This window comes from Paramacrobiotus metropolitanus, unplaced genomic scaffold, assembly GCF_019649055.1.
Source record: "Paramacrobiotus metropolitanus isolate TYO unplaced genomic scaffold, Prichtersi_v1.0 Parri_scaffold0000070, whole genome shotgun sequence".
Classification (NCBI taxonomy): domain Eukaryota; kingdom Metazoa; phylum Tardigrada; class Eutardigrada; order Parachela; family Macrobiotidae; genus Paramacrobiotus; species Paramacrobiotus metropolitanus.
In genome coordinates, this window is record NW_026570290.1 from 632299 (window position 1) to 649169 (window position 16871).

General features: G+C 42.7%; 4 protein-coding genes across 9 annotated transcripts; 2 read left to right on the forward strand and 2 right to left on the reverse strand.

The window, feature by feature from the left end:
- Window positions 1-86: 86 nt before the first annotated feature.
- On the reverse strand, window positions 87-2044 carry LOC129594685 (keratin, type I cytoskeletal 9-like). 2 transcript variants are annotated; one of them, XM_055491456.1, is made up of 2 exons: window positions 1907-2044; window positions 87-1405 (listed from the first exon to the last, which is right to left on the reverse strand). In XM_055491456.1, the coding sequence occupies exons 1-2, from the start codon at window positions 1955-1957 to the stop codon at window positions 296-298; spliced, it is 1161 nt and encodes a 386-aa protein (XP_055347431.1). In that variant the 5' UTR covers window positions 1958-2044; the 3' UTR covers window positions 87-295. The 2 variants fall into 2 exon arrangements, with proteins under 2 accessions (XP_055347431.1, XP_055347430.1); XM_055491455.1 differs by having other exon boundaries at window positions 87-1408.
- A 1149-nt stretch (window positions 2045-3193) lies between these two features.
- LOC129594670 (polycomb complex protein BMI-1-like) lies at window positions 3194-6094 on the forward strand. 2 transcript variants are annotated; one of them, XM_055491436.1, is made up of 10 exons: window positions 3194-3530; window positions 3687-3868; window positions 3953-4052; window positions 4293-4348; window positions 4424-4471; window positions 4577-4703; window positions 4771-4822; window positions 4903-5004; window positions 5276-5356; window positions 5434-6094. In XM_055491436.1, the coding sequence occupies exons 2-10, from the start codon at window positions 3757-3759 to the stop codon at window positions 5695-5697; spliced, it is 942 nt and encodes a 313-aa protein (XP_055347411.1). In that variant the 5' UTR covers window positions 3194-3530; window positions 3687-3756; the 3' UTR covers window positions 5698-6094. The 2 variants fall into 2 exon arrangements, with proteins under 2 accessions (XP_055347411.1, XP_055347412.1); XM_055491437.1 differs by having other exon boundaries at window positions 3747-3868.
- Window positions 6095-7656: 1562 nt separating this feature from the next.
- On the forward strand, window positions 7657-9041 carry LOC129594699 (keratin, type I cytoskeletal 9-like). Of its 2 annotated transcripts, XM_055491473.1 has the most exons (3): window positions 7735-7788; window positions 7848-7907; window positions 8170-9041. In XM_055491473.1, exons 2-3 carry the CDS (start codon window positions 7863-7865, stop codon window positions 8788-8790), a joined length of 666 nt encoding a protein of 221 aa, XP_055347448.1. In that variant the 5' UTR covers window positions 7735-7788; window positions 7848-7862; the 3' UTR covers window positions 8791-9041. The 2 variants fall into 2 exon arrangements, with proteins under 2 accessions (XP_055347447.1, XP_055347448.1); XM_055491472.1 differs by having other exon boundaries at window positions 7657-7907.
- A 5041-nt stretch (window positions 9042-14082) lies between these two features.
- Window positions 14083-16701, reverse strand: LOC129594673 (uncharacterized). Of its 3 annotated transcripts, none has more exons than XM_055491442.1 (9): window positions 16348-16701; window positions 15962-16102; window positions 15813-15891; window positions 15621-15697; window positions 15495-15545; window positions 15344-15407; window positions 15155-15216; window positions 14839-14894; window positions 14083-14479 (listed from the first exon to the last, which is right to left on the reverse strand). In XM_055491442.1, the coding sequence occupies exons 1-9, from the start codon at window positions 16439-16441 to the stop codon at window positions 14426-14428; spliced, it is 678 nt and encodes a 225-aa protein (XP_055347417.1). In that variant the 5' UTR covers window positions 16442-16701; the 3' UTR covers window positions 14083-14425. The 3 variants fall into 3 exon arrangements, with proteins under 3 accessions (XP_055347417.1, XP_055347416.1, XP_055347418.1); XM_055491441.1 differs by having other exon boundaries at window positions 15492-15545; XM_055491443.1 differs by lacking the exon at window positions 15495-15545.
- Between the last annotated feature and the right edge of the window lie 170 nt (window positions 16702-16871).

The window sequence follows — 16871 nt, forward strand, 5'->3', positions numbered from 1 at the left end:
GCATCGCAACCAAAAATCGATTGAGTTTTGTTCAATAAGTGCGCAAAAGAAAACTGCACTGGACACTTTAAAAACATGTAATCCGATTCGTTTATCATCACAGTTTTTAAAACCAGTTTGCATATGGCGGTTGGCAGCTGGGAATTGTAGTCCATTAAATACGCTTAAATTAAAAACTTTGGCACAATTTACATTGTAATATAAAATCAATGGCTATACAAATGAAGTAAGTACACCCTAAAATATAAAACGTGTCTGAGCACACAGAAAACATAACAAGAATGACCTTTCAAACTTATGTCTTTTCGTTTTCCTTATTTCTTCCACCTTCGTGTTTGTTTTTGCCGTTGTCCTTTCCTGCTCCTGAGTTATGCTTGTGATGGTGCTTTCGCTTTTTGAGCTGCTTCGGTTTGTGCTTGAAACTTTCCGTCTTCTGGTGGAGATGATGCGAATGATGCGATCCCCCGCGGACGGGAACGGGAACAGCCACAGGGATAATACGAACTGGAACACGGCCTCCTCCCGTTCCGGGGCTGTTACCCGCGCTACTACCACTTCCCCCAGCACCGGTACTCTCTGCACCGGTGTCGTTACTACTGGAGCTGCCATCATCAGGGGTGCCACTACTTCCATCGGAACTCCCGCTTCCACCGGTATCTGAACCGCTACTGTCGCCACCGCTGCTACCACTATCGGGACTACTTCCACCGCTCGCAGATCCTGTATCACTGCCACTATCCGATCCACTGCTTCCTCCGCTCACAGGACTGCTGCTGCCCGTGTCTCCTCCACTACTGCCGCTGCCACTACCGCCGCCGCTACCGCCACTACTACCACCGCTGCTTCCGCTATCGGATCCACTGCTGCCGGCGCTGCCGCTGCCGGAACCCCCGCTACTACCACCAGTTCTGCCACCACTGCTACCGCCGCTGCTGCCACCACTGCTATCGCCGCTGCTGCCACCACTGCTACCGCTATTACCACCACCGCTATCACCACTGCCACTGCTACTGTCGCCACTGCCACCACCACCGGAACCACTGCCACTATCGTTGTCACCACTCCCACTGCTGCCGCTGCCGGACCCGTGTTTCCCTCCGCGGTGATGGCCATGTTTTCCACGATGATCCGTGTCGTTATGTTTTCCGCCGCCTTCGTCGTTTCCACAGTGGTGGTGCTTACCATGATGTTTGCCGCATTTAGCACCCTGCGACGTGTCTTCGTCCCCATGATGATGACCGCTGCTGCCGTGGCCATGACCATGCGTCTTATCCACTCCACCGGGATGGGATGTGCTGTTTTTATGGCTAGTAGAATTTTTGTGGTGGCTTAATCCTGAATCACATCCTTTACTTCCGTGACTGCCGCATGACTTCGTCTTATTTTTCGCCTCGGCTGGAGAGATCTGCTGAGTAGAAAAATTACAGTTTGTAGATCCGTTCTTGTAGTTTGAAAACAGATAATAGCTGTTGAGTCTTAGTAGAATATGTAAAATTAAGCAAAATCTTTTAACGCTAACGCGCTTGTTGAGTTCATTTATTGATTTTCTTTTTTAAATTTGTTGATAAACTGCCGCAACAGGTGCTAGTCACTACTCGCTGTTAATGGACATGCCTGCACACAGTATCAGTAAGTACTGTACGTAGGCACAGTAGCCGGTACATACCATTAAAAGTGCAGCTTAAATTTGAAAGAATACAGACCCACTTAACTAATGACTGTAGCATATTTCAGCAGTACAGTACAAAATTCTGCAGAGCACTTTGTACTTTTTTCGTAATATCCAATTAATTGAAAGAAATATGTAAGGGAAGTTATAAGTTGAGGTAACTTAAGTTTAGTTAAGTTGTAAGGTATTGTATGTAAGTGGCCGAATTCATCAGAATTCCTTGGCCCGAAAACTTACCAAAATGCAAGCTGCCAGCAAGCAGCAATACGTTAATATCCGTACATCCATTATGTTCAGCTAATTTGTGGCAACGCCTGAAAATGAATAGTAAAAACTAACAAGTACTAAAAAACCATGCAATGAAGTATCTGATGCTGAAACACACAACAGATTTTGTTTAAATAACATGTGGCAAATTAAAAAGTGAAGATAATATCGTACGGCCTTACGGGTTAATTAAAAACACAGTGCAACACAAACACAAACACAATGACGCGCAAAAACAACCGGTATTTCCTATTTACTGTTGACCGACATCTTTTTCGGAAAAGTGTGTTGTGCACTGTGTACACAAAGTCATTAGCGAAGCTGAAAGCTTACGGCTACCGCAGACTTGCCGAGAATTGTACGGGTGCATTGATGGTGTAGTTCATTCTTGCATTCTTTAATAGACAATTTTAACGCACAAGCGCCCAGCAAGGCACTCCCGCTTGGCTAATTAATCAGCCTAAATCGTACGTCGTAGTTGGTAATAAACGTGTTTTTGCCTAGAAAAATAGACAAACCGTTGAAGGATAGCCAGGTTGCTACTGCTCAGAGGATTTTTGAAAATTTGTATTTCAGATCCCGAAAGTCGAGTATCCACACTTTCTACAAATTTGTAGCTTTTTTATTATTACTTCAGTATAACAACTCCTGGTCAGGCTTAACCAGGGTAGTGTTTTAAAAATTCAGCTGCTTTTAACAATTTTTGAATTATCGTTCTATTGAAACACCGATTCGTGCTTATTAGTGCAAGGTACAAAGAAGTACCGTAAATTTGCATTGGTACTTAGTACTGCACGATGAATTAGCCATTGGTCAGGGATTTTCGGAAAGCTGCACACAAGCAGATACCTTCAAACATAGCAGTTGACGACCATACCGATACGTCATCATACAACTATTTTAATTAAGAAAAGTGAATATCGCAGGAGTCAATAAAGTACAGTAGAAGTATGGAAAATGTTTGGTCCAAAATTAAGAAAGGTTATAAAAAGCCTGTATTGAACTAATCACACTCCATTACTCATAGAAAACAATCGAATAATTTCTTATCAACATTTTCATCATAATATTATTAGTCTTTCTACAGTACGGAATCATTACGGTACGGAAGCGATGCTATTTATTTACAAATCATTAATTTTGGGGTAAAACCACGGCAACAGTTTGAAATAATGCTTCGCTCTTAGTTCCATCATGTTCGTGAGGGGAGCGAATTCTACCTGTCTTTACAACGTATGTACTATACAAATACAATTGCACATATTTACTAACATTAATTTTATTTTTCAAGCAAGGTACTGTATATTTTGCATAGAAATAAGACTCAAATAACACACAAGATACTAGCAAAAAAAGAATTTATCATTAAATCTCTAATCAGCATTCCACACAGTGTTCATAAGCCGAGCTGGCACTGCCAAGCGGATTATCAGCATTCAGCGCTGCCAATGAAGATCTGTGTTTCCCTAACCTAACCACACATCCGTAATCAGCTGTACATTCTGGTTGGTGTCGCTGCTGCAGCACATTGCCGTCTGCCAACTGCCACAGCGTGCGTTCTGCGCTGTCGTGCGTGTGCCATGGCTTCTCTTTGGTAAGCTGCCCCATTAAATCTTCAAAATTCACCGCATCGAATCGCTATCAGATTCTGGTAGATTTTCAGTTATCAAGGATCACTCTTTCCAATATGCATTTAACCTGTTCAGCAACGTTGTGTGTAAAATTAACATAACCCAAGCTTCTTCGCCAGTCTATCTAGTCGACTATCCTTCCCTTTAACGTCTGATCGGTAAACTTTCGTTCGGCTAAGAGTTTGAAAGATGGATTCTATCCTCAACATTCCCATGGCGGATCTGTCACCGTTGCTGATCTGCCAGATATGCCGTGGGTTCCTGGTTGACGCCACGTCTCTCCCCGAATGTGGTCATGTCTGTAAGCGTGTGCCCTGATATTCCCTATTTTGCAAAAGTACTGCAATTTGAGTATTGATTGATGCGATTCCGTATATGTGTGCAGTCTGCAAGACCTGCATCGTGATGCACTGCAACAAGAGTACGATGTGCCCGTTGGATTCCTGTCGGGTTTACATCCATGCCCGACCTCTCACCCGTTTGAAGTACGTGAAAAATTCTACCTATATTTTTGCAGTTATCTGAAAAATTTAATTGGCGTTTTGGACTTACAGGAGTGTAACAATACTGCACATTATAAGTTTGGGAAACGTTAGCTGTTAGTCGTTACTGTAGCTTGTGCATCCAGTAACAGCAAGTCGGAAAGCGCTTAGAAATTATTGAGTTTGAGATAGTTATTGAGTTTATGTTATTTGTAATGTTTTTACTAATGTTTGCGTTTGCAGGAAGGACACCACATTGCAGACCGTCGTGTACAAGCTCCTTCCCGAAATCTACCACAGTGCGTGGCAGTTGAACCTGTTGTAACGTCGCACGTGCTTCAGTGCTTGTAACATTGTAGTATCATATTGTATAGGTGAGATGTCACGCCGACGGCTATATTTCAAGAACAACGCGCACACCCGTAAGTCATGTGTGCAACATCGTTATAATCCGTGTTCCATACCAGTCGCATAATGTAGATAACTAAAACCTAAGCAAACAAACGTTAATGTTGTGTGTTTCATAGTCGACGACGTTAACACGCATCAGTTGGATTCGGAGGCTCGCGGTTTGGCCGACAATCCCGCCTGGCTGCCCCATGTCAGCATCCCCGACGAAATTGAAGTGGAGTTGGAATACAAATTCAGTTTAATGTACGGCGATTTCACGCGACAATTCCGCTGAATGCATTCCCGGTTCTAGTCACACTTCGTTTTGTAGATCTCACCTTCGAGCGAGCTTCTCTCAATCCCTGTTGAACAAGGAACAAAAAGCAAGCGAAGGATAAATTTTCGTGATACCTTTGGATTCTATCATGATTAGCAATTAAGGTGTTTGTTTTTTATATTCCAGGCTGATTCGCGTACGCTGCGCACCATGTGCCATTGCAGTGTCTCCGTCCAAGAACTACGCCAGTTCATCGTCGATTTAATCCGCATCCCCGCCGACGTATCGGTATGACGTTCAACTACATTTAAATCTTGTATCTCAGACCAGATAAAAAAATGAAAATGATTAGTTTGTTATTGTGCAGAGAGCTGCTTCTGTAACACTCACGTGCAAATTCTAAGCTACCTTTATTGCCGTAGACGATTATCGATTTTTATCGTTCTCCAGCTTTTACGCTGCTAACGCGTTCACTACGGTGATGCTGTGTATTCTACCCACATTTCTGCTTATTTTGCATGCTGTATGGTGTGTGCTGATGCACATCGCTCGCCTTTAGATAATCATCATGCAAGGTAACGTGGTCATGACGGACGCGCAGACGGTGGCCGATGTGTGGCGGTTTGATTGCGGAAAACCCGTAAGCTGCTCACGCACCCACATTGTACGTCATGAGCCTTAATCACCAGTTAACATAGTTATTTTAAACGTAACCAGGAAAATCAGACTTCCATCAAACTGCACTACATCTTTCTCCCCGCGTCATCCATTCCGTCATCTGCGGCGGAAATCCAAGATTTCATCTATGACTGTTTCCGCAAAGACGTTACCCTCCATGTCCCGCTGTCCGGCCGCATGCGCTGTCCTAAGAAGCGTCCCCATGATAACGCGAAACACAAGGTCGCTGATGTGCTGGATAATGGCAAACACAACTGGGGAGTGGTGCCGGCCGCGGCGACGAGTGCGCTCTCCTCGTTGTAATATTCCCGTTGTTTGACGTGTTTCTCTCGTGATGGCACAAGTTGGGGTCGTTGGTTTGGTTTGTTTAAGATTTCAGTTCTTCGTTTTTACTGACTTGGAACCGTGTATTCAACCGGGGGCATTTTCATGGACTTCTGTAGTTTAACTTATTCAGATTTATTCTAACGTGTTTCTGGTGTGCGACTGGGAAATTTCCGATTCTTCGCATCTTTTCCCTCACCCGTTCCCTACCGTGTTTACTGCGGTGTGCAAGCGTACAGATTTTTTGTATGGGATTTCTCGGAGAAACCCGATGTCATGAATTTGCTTTTTGCTCAACAGAGCATTTGAGCTTGTTGTCGCTTACGAATTACTGGTGCGAACGAACTGGCAAGCAGCCAGATTCTGGAAAATTAAAACGTTCGAATAAGATGTGGTAAAACGGTTAGCTTAGACCGGATAACATTGCGCAGTTACAGCGCACTAACTAAAAATTTAAACAACGTTTCTTTCTTTGGAACGGATGGAAGCACTTGCCCGATAACTGGATGCTTCATGTTGAATTGTTGGTCACTGCAATTATCGAACCGTAGAGCAGGAAGCAAGTACACAAGCGTTTCTCGAGGATGTCTGGATATGGGCCAATGCGATCGGCTGAATCAAGATGCACTTGAGAACAGTACGACACTCTGCAACAACTTCCCTCCATGCCCAGATGAGGTATTCATGCCAGCTGTGGATGCGGTGTCCATCATTGACCAGAAGAGCCATGTCGAAGTCATACTCATGCATTATACAATATACTAATATGGAAGTACCTTCACAAGTGTAGAACCTTGGTGGGATTCTCAATAGGCGCTGTAGCCGCTAGACGAACTTGCACCTCAGAGTATGGCGTACCGAGAAGTCACACATGCTGCGTGTTCCACGTACGTAACGTGCGCAATGGTTACGTTAATGACGCCCTCGAAACATAGTTTTTACACAATATGAAAGAATGACAAATTAAAATGTCTTTAGGACGCCCCCACTGAGCGCTTGTTAATTAAATTAACATGGAGGCGTCTCCTGTAGCATGTTAGCAGTTTGCTTGGCTGTGATGGCGCATTCTCAGGTGGACCTGCCGTGAGGAATATTGGCGATCCCTGATTTGTGGGATTCACTCATAATTTATGACACCCAGTTCCTCTTTTCCTGTCTTTTTGTGCGATTTCTGCTTGGCGGCATCAGCTTGGAAAAACAAGCGTGTACCGCGTAATTCAGTAAATCAAGCACTGTACTGGCCATGTGAGAGATACAATAGTATCAGTATCGACGTTATTGCGGAAGTATTTGAGTGCAACTGACTTAAAGTGTGAAAGAAGCGGCCCAACTGGGCCGAAGTATTTGTATATCAGCTTCAGCACTAGGGATGGCAGAATAAATATTGACCATGAAATACTTCAGATAGTGTATTCGAAAATATTTTTAGGCTTCAAGTGTATTAAAATGACCGCTTACTGCATTATCGTTATCGTTTGTACATGACCAATGTCCACACATATCATATGATTCATATCCATTCTTTGCTTGACTTGTAAATTTAGTACTTATTAGTTTATTTGGCCGATTTCTGAGTGTGTATTACTTGGTAAAAGCATGAGCAAGCTAAAAATTATATGAATGAGTGCTTTACGAGAATGGATATGAGGTAATTTCCTAGGCCGGCAGCCACAACAAGCGACCACATATTAACTCATTTTGTTTGTTTGTTCGGATAAGATCATTGGAACTGCAAAAACACTGTCGGCAGACAAGCAGCAGAGTGTGTTGCTTTACATGATCTACGTGCACAACGTAACTCACATGTGAAGACTGAATGTACTGTACTCGTAATAAACCAACAATACGCCGGTAGTGTCTATCTCTACAAAACATGTCTATCTCTACATGTCTATCTCTACAAAAATACTGTGCAGCATTTTTTGGAAACTATGCCGCGCAAAAACCGTAAACAATACACATGACTGCTATCACAATGTCCGTACAAACAGCGGCATTTTCTGTGTAAAACCTACATAAAGGAGCGTACAGCTGTTGCGCAGACTAAACTATCGAATTTAAATGTAACAGGTACACTTGTCAGATCTTTCCTGCTATTAAGCTAATCCTACAGTATCTGTAGTTTACAGCTTCATAAAATCATCATGAATTTCTTTTTATGTTCATGTTGGTTTATTGCCTGCATGTTGGTAAGTCTGAACAATTTTTTGTTAACCCAACAAGCTTCGTTTCGATGCATAGAGATAATTTGTCAATACAATCTTCGCTAATGGAGTCTTAATTACTGTAGATAAGTTTTACAAAGTCTTTTATTTCGTTTGAATATTAACGTATATTTCGTTTGTATATTTATTTTAATAATAATAAGTTTTTTATTTTACTGTCTTTATGACTTCGCTGGTATAGACGTTTCATCTAGTACAGTGTTTAATTTTGAATTCTTTTGCATAGATCCTTCCCAGTGAGATCATAGGCAAAGACAAACCCGCTTCAAAAGGAACATCCTCGAAATCCTCCCCCAGTAACCAATCGAAAGGAAGCGATGCAAGTGACGCCGGAGCCGGTGATGGTAGTAGCGATAGCGGCGCTAGTGGCAGCGATAGCGGTAGCAGTGGTGGTGCGAGTAGCGGCAAAGACGGTGCAGACGGCACCGGTGACAGCAGCGATGGTGGCGTCGATGGTGGCAGTGATGACGGCGGTGATGCCGGTGGCGACGGCGATGCCGGCGGTGATGGTGGTGCGGATGGTGACAGTGGCGGTGACGCTAACGGGCAAAGTGGTGGGAATAGCACCGACGATAGCGGAAATGATGCCGGTGGGAAAGGCGTTGGTGCTTACAACGGCATTCCCGCGGCAGCGGCGGTTGGCGCTGGTGCGGTAGCTGTCCCCGTATTGCTTAAGACGGCTCATAGTCATCTGCATGGAAGAGGTGGACATCGCCACACCGGCGGGCAGCAGAGGGGCGGTCTGCGGCATGTGGGGCGTAAAGTGAAACATGGCCTTCAAAGGGGCAAACAACGTCTACGGGGTCGCAAGCAGGGCGGCGCACAAAAAGGCGGAAAGAAGAACTAGCCAACGGTTACGAACAAAATGCAGTATTTTTTGGTGTTTTTCATTAACTGGTGTAAGGTGTATGACGCAGTATCATGTATCTGTCTGAAACGCATGTGTCATATTGACACCGTGATGTTAATCAAAATGCATATTTCTGTGATCCGTAAACTTCAAAGTGTGTTTTAATATTTCCGCTGTTTATCTGATTATATATTTTTATACCTAATCTATGTATGTACGTGCTTAATTTAGCGAAAATAAAAACTTTGGATCAATAAGCAAGTGCAGTTATTTTAAGCCTAAAAATGTCTTTGATATCCTTGTTAGCCGCTGTCATATTGTATCAGTTGTAAATTTTGATAGCTGAACAAGCATTTGTTTTCAATTTCAGAATAAAAAAGTACTTACAAACAAAGTACTTACAAAGTTTCCAATTCGCTCAGTAATCATACTTATCAGTTAATAGTTATGATATAAGGGCTGGGATAAATGATTAAGCCATGACTCCGTCCAGAAAGCATAATTTTAAAATAGAGATATTTCGGTCTAGAAATGCATACAACCGACAAACTTCCACAACCGTTGCTGGCTCCAAGGAATTCAGCTAATTCTTTTCCCACGTCAGCAACACATATGTCGCATGCAAACCAACCATCTACGAGTTCAATTATGGATAACACCAGTTTCTGCATGTAAAAACACCCCAAAAAAATCAAAATCAAAACGCTTACTGTCAGCACGAATTGCCGATTGATCATGCAGACTCGTGCGAAATGAAATCCAGGAGGATGGAAATCCAAATCGTACGCTGTTACATGTAGTAGTTCTTTCATATCTTCTGGCTGCTCCACAAGCTGCACACGTCCAGTTTTCCCAAATTCTTGCGCCTGCATATGAAGTGAGCCCCCATTAGTAGCCCTAAGCGATGCCTACTCCAGTAACTGTTATGGTTTTGCCAACCTTATCGAACGTGTAGACCATGGATAAAACCATCGTGCATGTTGCCATAATCATTGCTGCTGTGTCCAGCAGCTGCTTCAAGAACGTCTCGCCTTCATAGGTAATTCGAAAGGACCGTGCTTGGTTGGTTAACGGAAGAACTAAGAGGAACGCCAGCGCAATATAGCAGGTAACAGCCGGTGCAGTTTCATCCGCGACATCCTCCAGCCGGCGACTAAGCTCTTCATGATCAAGTAAAATCTGTTTATTCAGCGTCCTCCGCTTCTCTTTAGCTAGACGTCGAAACAACACTCCCATGGAAAAATTCCACACAGTCAGATAGAGCTGCATGGCGCAGGTATTCAGCCCGGGTATAAACATGAACAGGGGCGCAACCATACCCATGGTCTCCGACGTCGCATGCGAATGATTGACCGACGTGCCGTTAACGTTGCTTACTGGATACAACAAAGCATAGCATACGGGAAGCAACTTCTGTACTGGGATAATCCAGTAGACAGCGTAAGCTATTAGTGCCAAAAGCCCGCTAATCGTTATCGCCATTTTGTCATTGTTTTTCAGGTATTTGTTGAAGAGGTCACTGGACTTTGTTACGTGGCTGCGGACATTCCGAAAGCCCCAAACCGCGCACAAAAACTGCAATGGTATGAACACGCCTGTAGCAGCCTGGGAGACCAACGCTAAAAGATCACCCGGAGATGAGGTCAGCGTCAAGGGATTCAGTTGATAGAATGGCAGGCAACCAGTTAACACCGCCATTCCAAAAATTATCATACACCACACGGTGTTAACAAACAATTTCAGATGGCGGTGTCGACCGGAACGGGGATATTCCCACCAACCAACCAGCAGTAATGCCGGCAGCCAGGTAAAAAGAAATTCAGGGAACATCACAAATGATTTGACCCTAATTGTCTTTTGAAATGCCATCTTGCGGTTGGACATTTCTGATGCGACCGATGATTAGGTCTGTTACGTACTTTCAAACTGCACATCGCTCACCGCTATCAAACTTGAGCACAGTTCCCTACGGATATTCAGGTGTCCGCCATTGTATTTGATGTAGATCCGTTCGTACTCCAGGAGATACGCTTTATGACGTAATAAAGTTCAGCTTCATTAAAGCCCCTTGGTCCATGGTTGAACTGTGCATTACGCTAAATGGTTGGGAAAACCAACCCACACCGAAGGTTAACCGGTGTCCCTGGGTTACGTTCATTTCGCAATGGGAATGCCACTGTATGCTTTCCCGGTTAAGCAAACACTGATACTCATCCGCATCACTTCCGTCAATATTCAATATTGCTATAAGGGCAAGAACTGTCAGAAAAACACTTCTCTGTTGAAACTTGAACTACCGGAAATAGCCACATGGCACCTTGAATATGAATGAAACAGCACGATTTATCGCAGCGGTATTGTAGGTAGAGTGGTAATAACAACATCTGTTCAAATAGAATCTGCTTGCCATAGAATGATCTTGACTACGCTACAGAGGCGACGATGTGGGCGGCGAAAAAACAGTACGGTGTACCTGCTTTATTCACACCAAGCGGTTGTTCCAGATTTGAGCCGTTTGCAAAACAGTGTATTATGTACAGAATCGATATCATAGTAAGTGTTATAAACTAGCCGGCTAGCCTGCCGGGATTTAGCGAGCTGAGCTCTAACTTTGATACCCAAAAGACTGGGAAGTATGAAGCCGGTGAGTCACGCGTGGTTTGTGTTTCTAACGGTATGATGCGAGATGGTGAAGTTGGCCACGGTGGCCACTGGCCAGTCAGAGATGTGCATTTTCGTAAACTTCTACTAAATTCCGTCAATCGACATTCTGTCGCTCGATCGTTCGGAGCAACCTTTCGAACCTCAGTTTCTCACAGCCTTTCATCCTGAGTGTACAGTAACATGTTACAGTTTGTGTACACCTCAAAAGTGCAATAAAATAGACCACGAACATGGTTGCTTAGCGTCGTATGGCGGTGTGCAACCAATCCACAGAAGGTCGGAAGCACAACATCAGGCCATCCGTTGTACGTACTTACTACAAATATTACTAGTACACGAAATGCAATGACTGCCTATGAAATGATAAAACGCAAGCACAATGAAATGCACATCGAAGTTAAGCTTTGTAACTGTCAGGATTATGCAGGGATGAATGCATTTTTAGTGATACGTGTTGAAAAATTGTTTTTCAAATAAACTATGGTACCCAAGCCGGTACCAGCCTTCTTAGTCGGTTTTCTGTAAAAATGAAATGGCCTCTCATCTCCTGTCTTTTAGCAAGAGGGTCAACCGACGCCGCATCGTAACATTACGGGAGATGCTTTGATTGTACTGCACATGAATTTAATGTTTTGGAACTGAAACCGTAGGCGATGCAACCACAGTTCGGCTAACCCTTGAGTAAAGCGTGCAGCTTATTTGTCACTGCGATGAAGTGGAGCAGGATGTCTTTCCCGTTTTTTCAACCGGTATTTCTTTTGACAAAACGGTAATTCGCTCATTGCTCCAAAAATACTAGCGGAGATGGAAAACGATACCAGCGATAGATACAGGCATAAAAATGATAAATTTGGGGTGCGTCATACCGCTAAGGTGATCGATGGCGATGAAACGGTAAAAGTGCTAGTGTCACCCACGTTTAACTGCTCAGATCGAGGTTCTGCAGTATGAGGAAATATACCGGCGAGCAGTTCAACAGTGACAGGTGAAGGTGGCATGCCTCTGCGTCGAGCAGTGTGGAGGTGGGCATAGAAACGAGGAAGTGGACGAGATCTACGGCGATGGAGTGAAGGAGCAGGATGACGGAATCACTTTTCCATTATATCAACCGGTACATCACTGCTAGCCACAAGACCAGAAGAAACAGTTGCCACACCGCCTACGATGAACTGTACTGCCAACCAGTTGCTCGCTCTGTTACAGAAACCGTTTCGTGCAATGGCAATAAGCCGTTGAATTTGCTGGATATATGTAATGTTTGGTTGTACATTTTACTTTTCAGCTCAGAGATATCGCTACAATCCTTGGTGGTCTCGGGTTCTGCATAATGGTAGCACGCTGGCTTTGCACAAGCGAAGCCGCTCCTCTAAGCAGACTCCGTGGAGACGACGCAGAAGCATGACTAAACTTCCGGAAAAAGTTCTGACAGATTTCTTTGTTCGTTGGCCCATGTAACTGTAGACTATTTGCATCTAGTGTCGTTTGACAAACATGCCCCTTTGCGGTAGACAAAGGATTCTCGCTGTCCTGTTTGAACAAATTAATATAGACGTAATTACAGTAAACAAAATACGACTGCACATGCAGTTCGGGACAATACGGGGTTTCCAGCGGACCGTCATCCGATTTTGTTAGGCTGTTGGACCAACTGATAAAAAATTTACCGGTAAAATCGTCGTACGGTATACTTCGGCTGGAGACAGTCAGTTTTTTTCACCCTGGCAAGGCGCTGGCTTTGGGAGTCTGGTGTTCCAATTAGCGCACCAGGTGATCAGTTGGATAAAACAATATTACTATATGCAGGAGATACGTTACTGTCCTAATTTATGCAGTTTACATTAATCAAGATAAGAAACACAACATATAGTGTTTTCATTACTGATGCAGGAAATCGTATTGTATTAACAAATTTTTGGACACCTGTGATTACATTCCGCTAACGTTTCGTACCTGGCCGAGCCTTCAGGATTCAGCAATTATTAAGCTGGATAAGTACCGTATCGCACATACTGCTTAATGTTCCCTTAATCTGTTGCACTAGAACGTGCTGATATTCCACGCTCGTTTCGGTAAATTATCAACTACAGCAAACAAATGTGTCAGCAACGCATACCAACCGGGAATTAGTTCCGGTGTCTGTACGGTCATGCAGTTGCGTAATGTATGCACTTGCTCACGATGGGAGGATGAATTAACAGAAATGATAGGAGTGGTAAACATAAAATCATCCTCGTTCGCAGCACCTTCCGATGTGTTTCACAACTTTTCCTCATTCCTTTCCTATTCCTTCAATAAATAGAACACAAACTGGAAAAGAGTGTTTCTCTGCATTCTGCTACCAATAGGCGATAGATGGCTTATTTAAACATTCAGAAAGAAGTTAAGCTCGCAACTGCAAGGGAATACATAGATCCTGCTTGCTTTTCTTATCCAGTTTTATGTGGTAAGCACTCGCGCCAGTCTGTTAACACCAGAGGAACATGAAGCGTAAAAATGTTTTCATAATCTACGTATTGAAATCGCGAGTAAAGATGTATCGTCGCCGTTTTTTGCCAACTGCATCTAACGCTAATTACATCGAACTACCCAAGAAGTACTGTAATTAGACATACCATATTGTAATTTTGTAAACACGAATAAGTACGTCAAGCATACATGCAGACCCCGGCGTCTAGACTCTGAATAGAGGATGCAGGAATATGTACCGAGTAAATCGTTACAAACGCTAAATACAGACATTTGTATCCTGTACATCTGTACACCCCATAACATTTTAATACGAAGCGTGTACAAGGTTGCATATATATAAGTTGCACCAAAGTAATAAAAATTTACATCAAGTTTCGCCATTTCTTTTGTCACTTTTCGTTTTTGACATCCCTGGCGTTGTTTTCGCGAGCTGATTAATGCTTTCTGGTGCAGACCGCTTCTACGCCGGAATGAATTTCTCATTATCGGAATACAACCATCAAAGCTCTTGGGAAATGTCCAACATCCTTCCGACGCTTATTACCGGACAACACTACAGAGTATAAAATATCCACTGTAGTAAAAAGGCATTGTAATCGTTTATCGTTTCACCATGGTAAAACTAAAAATGCGCGGGTGTACGTTGTCACTGTACAGACATGTCTGTATCTGTACAACATATTATATCTATATGTGTAGATGTGGTGTGGCTGTGTAGCTGGCTTGTGTTTTCAGTTTCTCACGTTTTATGTAGAATGTGTGTAAAATTTTGTTTCTCACAACGCGAATAAAAGTGTACATATAAAAAAATATGTGTAACGGTAGGAATGAAGGTTGTGTTGTAATCTGTGGAATGAGTAACGAATTCCCACTCTCAGTATGAAATCAACTACTACCTACTACTAACATTACCTGAATATACGTGAAGTGCTCCTGGCCTTCCCATGGATTCATTGCTTTTCCCATCCCTAACAATTATAGAATAAATGACTGAAATAATTCTTTTCCGATCTCAATAAAACTATTTTCAAAGCATGCAGTTGATCAAAACAAATCCACTTGAGTATGGGAGTAATTAACTGAACTGTGCAATTACTGTAGTTTCTATCAGGCACAAATACTGTACAGTAACTCCTATATGTACAGTAATTCACGTTTTTAAAAAATTAAAATCTCAGTGCTGCGGGTTAATTAAATTTTGCTCGTATGTTAAGGCTTACTGTCTTACCAGTCATAACGAAATTCGTGTCACACTTTGTTACCCAGTAGCCATCGTAGTGTTCGCCTGCTCTAAAAAGCGATAAGCAATATTTTGCAATAAAATAAATGCTGTACGACAAGGAAGTTTGCCATGACCCAAAACTAATCGTGGGAAATAACTGTTCGCACTAGAACGTCTAGAAGTTTAAAGACTTGCTTGTCATGAGTATATTTCCACTGGCAGCGGTTATAATCCAACCGGTATCCACTTGGTGTTTTACCTTTTACCAACAGAACAAACTCAGTGACCAAATTACCTAATTACCGCGTCATATAAAATCAGGAAATGAAAATTAACAATTTACAACATTTCATTAGGTTAGGAACCACCGGATCCAACGAGACGGCAGAATACAAACCTAGATGCAAATTCACCATAAATCATGCGCTGTTTTTTTTCCTGGATGCCGTAGCACTTGTTATTTCTCACCTACCGGTCACAAAAGTATCCGTTGTATCAGCGGGCCACAATTTGTCATAACAGTAAAATTCATGATATGCAGTGAAGTTCCTGTATTTGAACAAACCAAATATTGTACATGCAAGTAAAACGCCGTTACATCTAACACCGTTAAATCATGTTGGAAACAAGACTGCAAACATACTATTACGGTGTGTAGACCTACCGGACGTTGCAGCCTGAGTAGAAGGGATATATTCCATTACTCGGTGGCTTTTTGGGGAACAGGAAATAACACCAAACCTCTACAATTGAAACATCTAAATTTATTTTCTTCGAACCAATTGAAAGTTTTTGTTGATTGTGCGTTTTTACGAGAAATGCCGACGAACTGGTGGGTAGTATCGTATATTCCGACCATTCCTTCTCCATCGTTGCATTCTATGAGCCATCGCTCATTTTCAAGCAGGGTTCCACCTCCATAGTACGTAGTGGTTATCAACGTATCGCCGGTGCCTGTAAGTTGTCATATAGTATCTGTATTAATTACTGTACTCATACAACAGTTACTTTCCTTTAAAACGAACTATAAGTTTTAATATACCGTGCACGTTGTACAATATACGTGCATAGACAAGAAGTGCCACTGTCGTACGCACCCACAGCATAATAATGTTATATTCCAAAATTATTCATAATGGTGCAGTTATCTGTAATTTCATCTGTTCTGCTCGCGAAAAAAACACTCAATTTGCGCTTACCGAACACCTTAAAATGGCTGTAATAAGCCAGACAAATTTCGATCGAACTGATTAAGATCAGGAAACCGGCTGCGAGAGAGAAGCGGGTTTTCATTTTTTGCTGCAGCTTCACCACCAAAATATAGGCAACTGTAACTAATCACTCTCAAATGCAACTGTAACAAAATGTCATATTAAACTTAATAATTTCCGATACGTTGAAGCGTCACACGGCTCGAACAACGATTTCGAACCGAAATGTTTTCTAAAAATTTCTACGACTAGAGATAATTTTTTCAATGCAAGCATCTTTGTGACAACTGGCAGATTAAGTCTTTCCATCTATGTTGTGCTCGAAACTACGCATTAGCTTGTTTTTCAGTACGTTGGAAAGGGTTTAGTCGAGATGCTGACGAGTTTTAATACAAGCGTGAGAAAATTTATGTGATATCGCAGCTATAATCATAAGCCGAGTCTGATAATTTGCGAAATCAATATACGTGCTGGATGGAAGAAATTTAATTACCATGTCGCATAGTATGGCA

Bases quoted from the DNA above. Each gene is read 5' to 3' on its own strand.
- LOC129594685 (XM_055491455.1), bottom strand. From the start codon at position 1,957: ATGGATGTACGGATATTAACGTATTGCTGCTTGCTGGCAGCTTGCATT. The intron at 1,409-1,906 runs GTAAGTTTTCGG...TTTTCTACTCAG, and splicing joins TGCTGGCAGCTTGCATTTTG to CAGATCTCTCCAGCCGAGGC.
- LOC129594673 (XM_055491441.1), bottom strand. From the start codon at position 16,441: ATGAAAACCCGCTTCTCTCTCGCAGCCGGTTTCCTGATCTTAATCAGT. The intron at 15,892-15,961 runs GTAAAAACGCAC...TTTCAATTGTAG, and splicing joins CCAGTTCGTCGGCATTTCTC to AGGTTTGGTGTTATTTCCTG. The intron at 15,408-15,491 runs GTAAATTGTTAA...TGTTGGTAAAAG, and splicing joins TCCTAACCTAATGAAATGTT to GTAAAACACCAAGTGGATAC.
- LOC129594670 (XM_055491436.1), top strand. From the start codon at position 3,757: ATGGATTCTATCCTCAACATTCCCATGGCGGATCTGTCACCGTTGCTG. The intron at 3,869-3,952 runs GTAAGCGTGTGC...ATATGTGTGCAG, and splicing joins CCCCGAATGTGGTCATGTCT to TCTGCAAGACCTGCATCGTG. The intron at 4,349-4,423 runs GTGCGTGGCAGT...CATATTGTATAG, and splicing joins CCTTCCCGAAATCTACCACA to GTGAGATGTCACGCCGACGG.
- LOC129594699 (XM_055491472.1), top strand. From the start codon at position 7,863: ATGAATTTCTTTTTATGTTCATGTTGGTTTATTGCCTGCATGTTG. The intron at 7,908-8,169 runs GTAAGTCTGAAC...TCTTTTGCATAG, and splicing joins GGTTTATTGCCTGCATGTTG to ATCCTTCCCAGTGAGATCAT.